General features: G+C 32.3%; 1 protein-coding gene across 1 annotated transcript; it reads left to right on the top strand.

Annotated features, from left to right (window-relative positions):
- Positions 1 to 1,789: 1,789 nt before the first annotated feature.
- On the top strand, positions 1,790 to 8,207 carry LOC127708804 (uncharacterized). Its single transcript, XM_052213928.1, has 4 exons — positions 1,790 to 2,102; positions 3,873 to 4,067; positions 5,053 to 5,125; positions 7,121 to 8,207. Exons 1-4 carry the CDS (start codon positions 1,820 to 1,822, stop codon positions 7,374 to 7,376), a joined length of 807 nt encoding a protein of 268 aa, XP_052069888.1. The 5' UTR covers positions 1,790 to 1,819; the 3' UTR covers positions 7,377 to 8,207.
- Positions 8,208 to 9,771: the final 1,564 nt, after the last annotated feature.

Genomic DNA, 9,771 nt, shown 5'->3' with positions numbered 1-9,771 from the left:
GGACATAATAATAAGAGATTCGCTATACAAGATCTTACAGAAATAGTCAACTAATTCATCATATAAGATATTGTCCTTATTTGACTTGACCTTTTCTTCAAAATATTCATTGAGTGCATCAGATTTTTATTTTGCATATTTTTCCAGGTGAGCGATTCAGATTCCTAGGAGCCTCTAATTTTTTATTTACTAATGTTTGTTATGAAAACTGTAAAACAACATTGTAAAGAGAAGGTCATTAAATGACCCTCTGAAATACAGAGCAAAGTAGTTTTTCTATATGAAGTTCTAGTTATAGACATTAAAACTATCAAAACCTCAACATTTACCTGCAGGCTACATTTTTTTTATGGATAATCTTTATTTTACTCAACATTTCTTTGCTTTACAAGATATTTTTATCATCTATTTCATGTATTTCATATTTATACAATTTGCCTGAAACTGAACAGGCAATTTGTTGAATTTTCATTAGAAATTTCAGGCTTTTTAGAAAATGACTAGGTTTTTTAGGCGTTTTATAAAACGCCTGTCAACTTTAGGCAATTTAGAAAATGTCTAAAAATTCAGTCATTTTACAAAATGCCAAAATTTAGAATAAGTCTGTAATATATATATATCCGAATTGAATTACATTAAGAAATCATTGAAAACAAACGTTCTCGGATAATCACAATTGAAAAATAAAACGTGAGGATAAATAACTTCACTGGTCATGTTAGCTTCAGGGGTTCACCGAGAAATATTAATAACTTTGCTCTAATTGTCGGAAAAGCGACATTAAGTACTCCTAAGTTTGTAGTGTAAACATTTTTAATGAAAAAACAACATAAATAACAACAACATAATTCTATTTGTAGGCACCTGTACTTCAGATACTTTACCAGGTAATGCATTTTGATTTTATTATTTATATTATATATATATATTTCTTACATATTTTTTTCTTAAATAAAAAAGTATGTGGGGTATACGCCAATGAGACAGCGACCTAACGACAGATATACATAAAGAAATAATAAGTTTAACGCTATAATCATCAAAAAGCTTTTTTTCACGAAAATTCTTACGATCTTATTTATGCAAATATTTTTTTTCGTGAAAAGATTGCCTGAAATAAAAGATGAATATCGCAGTTGTTTCAGACTTTGAACTTTCCTATAGAACAGCACAGATTACAAGATAATCAAATGAATTTGAAGCAATCTAATAAAAATTAGTTCTCCGCACTTGCTCCTCATTTTCCTTCAGTTGTTTATATGTCGCGTGTGGGACCGAACGAAAATGAGGAGCAAGTGCAGAGAATTAATTTTAATCAGATTGATTTTTCAGAACTTTTATGGTAAATTGAATTATGTTTTATATATGAATAAACAGTTACAAACATTATTCTTATCTTTGTAAGATAAATTCTTTGGTTTGCTCCAGAGCGTTGTCGAAGAAAGAAATATTTTAACTGCTAAGTCTTAATGCATTGCTGACTCAATGTCTTCAAAATTGTGAAATAAAAAGTAGAGAAACCTTTGGTTTATTCCAACGCCCTCTGTTGTAATAGACAATCGATAATTAATCGATGTTTTAGACGAAAATTGACCACCTCAGTCATTTATTCACCCATCATTCATGAATTCAAACCAGTTAACCATTTATATTTCTAGCTGTATTCTATTCTTAAATACCAGATTTAATTAACTCAGAATCATAGACCTTGACTGGCCAAAACAAATGAAAACAATGAGAAATAATATTAAATGTTTATTTTTTATATATAGTTATTCGAATGTGTATGGGTGGAGCAGCTATTGGTCAATCAATATTGATGGATTTTACGGATGCAGATTTATATAACTTCCCTACATGTGCGTGTGACGTGATCATTAATGGTGGAAATACTCTGTCTTTTAGCCAGATATACGCCCCAGGCTACATTCAGTGTGGAACTTCTATTACTATAAAAGATAACACTGGAGACATACGTTATATTGTGAACTGTTCAGGACAGACAATGGTAAACAACTTAAAAAAAGGTGATACTATCGAAGTCATACTAAAGCGTCATTTCAATGATGCTGACGCCAAATACTGCTATCGATTGGATATCTGTGAGTGATACTTTTATTCAATGTTTAAAAAATAACTAAATGATGATGCAATACGCCAATGATATGTTGTAAATCGGAGGGTGGTATTAAGACATGAAGTATATATCACAGTGTGCGGGGTTTTCTGCATGTTATGTATCAGAGGGGGTGTATCAGTATGTGGTTATCAGATGGTGGTATACCATTATTTTATATATCACAGAGGGTGGTGTATAGGGATAGGGGATATCATCGGGTGGTGTACCATTATTTTATATATCACAGAGGGTGGTGTTCCGGTATAGGGGATATACGAGGGTGGTATACCATTATTTTATATATCACAGAAGTTGGCGTACCGGTATAGGGGATATTCGAGGGTGGTATACCATTATTTGAATTATCACAGAGGGAGGTGTACCGGTATTTGATATACCACAGAGGGTGGAGTACCGGTATAGGGGATATCCGACGGTTGTATACCATTATTTAATAAATCGGTGTACCGCTTTTTGATACATACCACAGAGGGTGGTTTACCGTAATAGGGAATATCAGAGGGTGGTATATTGGTAAGGGCTATATAAAGGGGTTGTTTATCGGCATGTGGTAAATTAGAGGGTGGTAATGTTGAAAATGTGTTTTATCTTACCTCCTATACATTTCTAGGAATATGATTGGTTAAAAGCAACCGCGTGGAGACCGTGTATATTCCATATTGGGTTAGTATGCGGGGCTTATTTCAATACACGGTTAGTAGTGGTGTTACGTTCCTTTATAAAAACAACACAATGTTTGGGAAAAATCTTAAAGGTTTCAACAGACGAAGAAATTGATGATGAACGATTGAAATAAATTCATAAAACACATTTAAAGTTAACAAGTTGTTATTGTTGGCATTTGTTTTTGTATAGACCAATGGAAGTAGGTTCTTAATACTAACGGTATTGAAGACTTGATCACTTTGATAGGCCACTAGTCTATATATACCACATGTTAAGATAGTCGGTAAGATAAATTCGTTACATAGTGTGCTAGTGACCTAATACGACATATATGTGCAACTTCTTACAATATCTTACCATATCATTAATCATGTTAATGTCCCGATACACATTTTAATATGCACCCACCATGCCATATAGCACCGTCCCTTGGTGCCTCCTGCATTTAAGCTAGATATATTTAGCCTACTCACAGAATTCTTTTTTTTTTTGTTACTTTCTAGTGGTGTGCCTGAGACGAAGGTTTTTATATATACTCCTATATATGTACGAATATGTGAAAACTGTTGTTTCTTATTTGTGTTTGTAACTATGTATACTGTATTGTTCATTAAATTTGTAAAAATAATATTATCATGATATTATATTATGCTCCTTGTGAGCCCATTTGATGGAAATAAAGCATCTTCTTCTTCTTCTTCTTCTTCTTCTTCTTCTATATGAGGTCAGTAAATTCCATTTGGCGATTCGAGCTTCGTTCTCAGCCCATATGGAATTTACTGACCCCATATATATCGTATGAGGTCACTAGCACACTATATATGTAGAAGATTATATCTAGAGCTATTCATCAGAGGGTGGAATGTCGTCATGTGGTATTTAAGAGGATGGTTTATCGGTACGGTGTATCAAAGACATTGGTTTATGAGCTTATGGTTTATCGATATGGAGTTGGGTATATCGATATATTGCTTATCGGATGTATAGATTATCGGGTTAAATGGTAGTTTTTCTATCTTGCATTTTTATATGATAGTTTTTAGAATCAATATTGATTATATTTCAGCTGGAACCAAATCCCCTTCCATCCAGGTTAGTTGTCAGAAGCATACAACATCCACAACAACTACCACAACCACCGTGACCACGACAGAGAACAAACTAACAACTGGGTCGTTAGAATATAACACTTCCGATAATACCACGGCATACAGGCATAATCAAGATATGTTAAACGAGAATTGTCAACAACAGACAACAGGTGAGATGTCATTTCACTCGGGGGGAGGGGGGGGGGGGATACTTCCTATATACAAGGTGATAAGACGTGCCGCTTGAATAGGTCACAATTTTCCAGCTTAAAAATATGTGAATAGGTGGGGAAAACTATCAGAAATATATGAAAAGGTCAATAAGAGTTCCAATTACTTGCATATGAAAAGCCCTGTCATTTTTTCACAGCCGAAAGTCTCGCCGTAAGTGAACATTACATACAGAATCTTAGCCTTAACATTCCACTTTTCCAACACGCCACACTAAGCCCAAACAATATGGGAAAAGGTTACACTTTTACCTACGCAATATATGAAAAGGTATATATTTTTAAGATCTAAATTATATTAAAAGGGTGGGGTAACAGAACCCCAGCGACACCCCTATCAATAAAGTATTGAAGTGCCCCCCCCCCCCCCCCGAGTCATTTCATAACTCCCCACAGAGGACCAATGAAATACACAGTTATAATTCTAATAATAGTTGTTGTTGTAGTGGTCGGTAATATATTAGAAAATACATATCCATTCCATTTGTCTATTTAGTTTGTTCACTAGACCTTCACATAATGGCAGAAAATTATGGTGATATCAAATGAGTATCTTTTTAAAAACAAACAAAATAAAACTGAACACTTCAGCTGATCACAGACGCTGGTAATATGCAAAAGGGAATATAACGTGACATTGAAATTGCATCTGAAAATTTTAGGTGACTTCTTTCTTACCTAAAGACACATTTCATTAAAGTTAACATTGAGACATAAATTAAATGTTATCATATTCTCCTTAAACATTGTATAACCGAAACACGGAAGCATTAAACTTATCACCGGAAGATCTAACATATCTTTCTTAGAAAAATTTCCGTTATCCGTTTTTTTCCTCAACGTCCGCCTAGCCTTCTATGTCATTTCCTTGCATTATTTAAAAGCATGATAATCATAAACTACATGTATTTTGTACATCTTTCAGTGGTTGTCTTGGCGTCTTTATTTGGAGTGTGTTTGATATACAGTGTTGCCATAACCATATATATCATAAGAAGGTAAGAATATCACCATTTATTAAACTGCAGTGAACCATCCTGGCTAATCCTGCAGTTTGATTGGTTACCTTGACAGGGTATATAAACTCATCATAGATACCAGTAAATTTTGTACACCAGACGCACATTTCGTCTACAAAAGACTCATTAGTGACGATCGAATTTAAAACAAAATAAAAGGCCAAATAAAGTACGAAGTTGAAGAGCATTGAGACCCAAATTCCAAAAGGTTTTACCAAATACATTATATTATTATAAGTTATCTATACTTATACCATATAGATATGGGTATTTTAACACCCTGAAGTACCGCCGGTCTTTAGGGAAATTCGGGCACACAGTTTGATTGCCGAGTTTATGAGCTTCGGTCCTTGCTTGAAAGTTGGGTGGCCAAGTGATGCATTTACTAAAAAAAGAAAGCCAATAATCGGCATAATAGGATAAAATCGTTAGTCGATTACATATTTAATTACAGACATCATGGATAATTTACAGAATTCAATTTTTCACTGGAACAACAATGCACGGAACTAAGGGAAACGCGCACCAAGTTCTCCGGGTTAATTGGTTGCAACTCCGGTATATGGGTTAGCAACACTCAGGGCTATGGGTTATTTAACGACGTGTCATTAGCCAATCGAAATACTAGAAATATACTAACCTCTATTATTCCATCTTAGTTCTGGAGTCATGGTTCAGATCGAATGTTTGAAACTACCGGAAAACCATTCAGACTTCAAAACAGAATATTCGATATGTAAAATTAAATCAAAAGCATACAAATCTATATATATATATATATTTTTATCCAACGCAATCATAGGTTTGAACGTTGTTTTCAATTTAGACTTGTTTATATATATATATATATAACAAGCAAGTCTAAAAGGGTACAACATCGCCAAAAAAAAACAAAACAAACTAAAATCATGAACAAATGTTAAATATTTAGATAACTAATATCCTTCATCAGTAAGATGTCAAATGATTCTTATCTTGACATGTGGTAGTCAAACTGCAATAATGATCTTGATCGTTATACAAATTATATATTATTATTTATATATATATATATATATTTAGAAACTACCCCTTTACAACGGGGGCACTTGCGGACGGGGTATCCACAAATGCGTCTAACAGCATATGCAATGAATATATACAGACAAGTAAAAAATATTCATATGTCATTTTCAGGGTTAACAATTGGTACATTATAAAATAAGACAGCTTACATAAAAGAAATACATATTATGTACAACTTAAAAATATAAATTAACCTAAGAGTTACGTAAATAATATTACATAAACAAATAACATTTAAACTTTTACTAATATAGGGATAAATCTGATAAAAATAATCACCAATCAGTATTTGTTTCTTATCGTAGGACGATAACTATGTAAAGCAGAGGCCCGGAAAAGTAGAACTTAGACATTCATTTAGATTCAGTAATGTATTTATTTCGTATAAAAGAAAATTCAGGACACTCAAGTAGGAAGAGTTCAACAGACTCGTTAGATTTACATTAACACATTTGGCAAGTGGGACTTTCGCTAAGATTCATCCTATATAAGACTTGGTTCAAAGGTAAACAGTTTGTTCGTGTTAACAATTTTAGTCTTGCAGACTTAAAAGTCCAGCAAAAGATACCAGAATAAACAAAAAAAAATAACGAATTAAAACATTGTTCAACACTTTGTGATACAAGCAGAAAGTCTATGAAAAAAAAATATAAGGAATACAGAACTGTTATTCCTGTTCTAATGCAGTGCTATTAACATGATTAAATGTTTAAATTTAAACATTTCAAATATCCCGTAAACGTTCACTGCGATTGAGCAATGTTGTTACCAATGATTAATACCGTCAACCGTGAAATTGACGGCAGACGTTATCCAATCAAGATTGGCGTTACTTGCCTTATTGCATTAGAAATCACAATTACAATGCTGGTGATACGGCCTAACAAAATGAACCTTTCTTTCTTTCAGGGGAAAACCAAAACCCGTTGTAGACGAATGTATTGACAGACATCGTGATGGTGACGACATATATGAAGAAATTCGACCATCATATATAGCACCACATAATATTCCTATTTATAATCCTTCAACTCGTCCGTTACCAAACCCAAACACAAGTCAGACAAAATTAAGGAAAACGCCACTTCCGTCACATATGAATAATACTTATGATCGAGCGGAAGAAAAAATTGGACAAACTATTTACGTTAATCAGAGATTTTAGTACCATATTAACGAATGGTCAGTTGTTTGCTGAGCACTTAATCGAAATTACAACATTCAGATGATATAATGTCCCAGTTTTATACGTTACGTGTATTGTATTCTTTTTATTGTAAATTTCCAGTTAAGCTACGATAAAAAGAAAGGGGATTTTAATTTCTGTATTGGTCGAAATGATAAGGTCACTTGTTTGGTCCCTGGAAATAAAAAATCTAAAAGTACTATTAATCTGTTAGAGAACATAATTCAGAAATTTACAAGCCATTAGTCTGTCAGATTTTGAATTGTTCTTACGTGTTTTCTTCTTTTTGTTTTATTTTCTTTCATTTCATGCAAAATTGAAAATCTTTAAGGAAATAACTGTAATATTTTTTTTCTGTCTAGGAAGAAATAACTTCAAAAATGTGGTGCACACCGAATAACATGCGTAGCGGGTTATTTAATAGTGTGCACCACATTTTTAAGATAATTTCGAATAGACAAAAACAATATTACAGTGAGTCCTTATAATTCGAAGTTCCATTTTTAAAGTATCTGGGGTGTCTTCCTCCATCTTGGATTTTGAAATAGCAGATAACAATAGGTCTAGATTTTTAATGAAATGTGCAAATTTCGAGAGTAGTATGTAATTCATGTGTGAGACTTTTCATGTTAATATAGAAAATTATGTGTTTTATCATATTTACGACCGTATTTTACAAAAAACAGATTATTACTTTTTTTAATCAATTTTTTTTTCAACTTTGCCACATAATGGGAGATAACATAGATAAGTAACTTTTACAATAGAATGTGTTATGAATTTACATTTTCATTAAAATTGGAACATGTAGTATTGAAGATTTTGTTAGGATTGGGTATGTATTTCTTTTTCCACAGTCGTGCTATAAAGAGGACAAGGTATGGAATATATGAGGATATACATATATATATATAATTCGTCTTAACAACAGCCAAACAATGTTAGACATTGTTGGGCTGTTGTTTAGACGACTTATATATACAGAATGTATTTTCAGCCTTGTATCACCATCACTGCTGGTGATCCGATGGATAAAATCTGTTGTAGAGTCGTCACTGGTTCAGACGTACATATATATATAGTTTTTATATATCCAACGCAATCATAGGTTTGAACGTTGTTTTCAATTTAGACTTATACAATTTACAATTATACAATTATATAATAAGTCTATAAAAAGGACCAACCAGCAAATTTAATCAGTACCGGATCGTAGACGATACTGCGCAGATATGGAAAAAAATATACAAGTCTAATGATTTGCACAACGGTACTAATATAAGATGGTTTTATACGAATATTACCATCTTATATTAGTACCGTTGTGCGAATCTTTTAGACTTATATATTCATATATATATATATATATTAAATATATGTCGTGTACACGTTGCGATTTTGTACCTGTTATAACATGTACAAAAATATTGTACATGTTATAACTTGTATTATGCAAAAATACAAGTTATAACATGTACAAAAATACCTCGTACATGTTATAACATGTACAAAATATTGCTTAAATATTGTTTTAACTTGTACAAAATTTATAAAATAAATTTAAATAAAGCTGAATATACATTTGGAATTTATTGAATAATTAAGAACAATAAACAAAAGCTTTGAATGTTTTTTCTTTAGAGTACAGTGATCACAAAGTTTCAGAAATGATTTTATTGCTTCATGTCTTATGCTGGCATAATGCTTTTTCATGTAATTGTATGTTTTATGCAGTCCACCACGGCCTACAGTAGTGTGACGCTGTTGTATAATTGCATACATTTCCTCAATGACAACAAAGTAGATAACTGGTTCATCTGAAATTTTTAAGAACATGCCTTAAAAGTTTGGGTAATACCCCTCCCCGCTTTGTTTAGCATGCAAAAATTAAAGCAATGTCTCCTATGAGAGGAAATGGTTATCATTGGACCACGCTTAATTATAAATATATTAAGAGTTATTGAATCTACTCTTCAAAATGTTTGGCCTTCAGCATAACTGATGTAAATATTATACTTCAAATTATTATTTTTTTGATAACTAATAAGATCATTGCATGAGGCGAATGTCATTTTGATGTTTTAAATATCTATCCTCTACTTTGAAAACAGGGTATTGTTTGTAGAGAAATTTTCTCGACATATCAAGGATTTCATTATAAAATCTATCCTGGCTATCCTCTTGCATCTTAAGTGTCAACTAGTATGAACGTATTTTACTTTTGCCTTCGAAGTGGACACTCAAAATTATGATTGATCAGATTAGAATACTGAATTGTGTTTGTTGACTGCATGTGTATTTCAAAAGGTATTCAGAAGTTATAAAAACTTTTCATCTGGTCTTTAACTGTATCAAAAGGGACAAAACACACTAA

Source organism: Mytilus californianus, unplaced genomic scaffold (genome assembly GCF_021869535.1).
Source record: "Mytilus californianus isolate M0D057914Y unplaced genomic scaffold, xbMytCali1.0.p SCAF_7, whole genome shotgun sequence".
NCBI lineage: Eukaryota > Metazoa > Mollusca > Bivalvia > Mytilida > Mytilidae > Mytilus > Mytilus californianus.
This window is presented reverse-complemented; position numbering and strand designations above follow the sequence as displayed.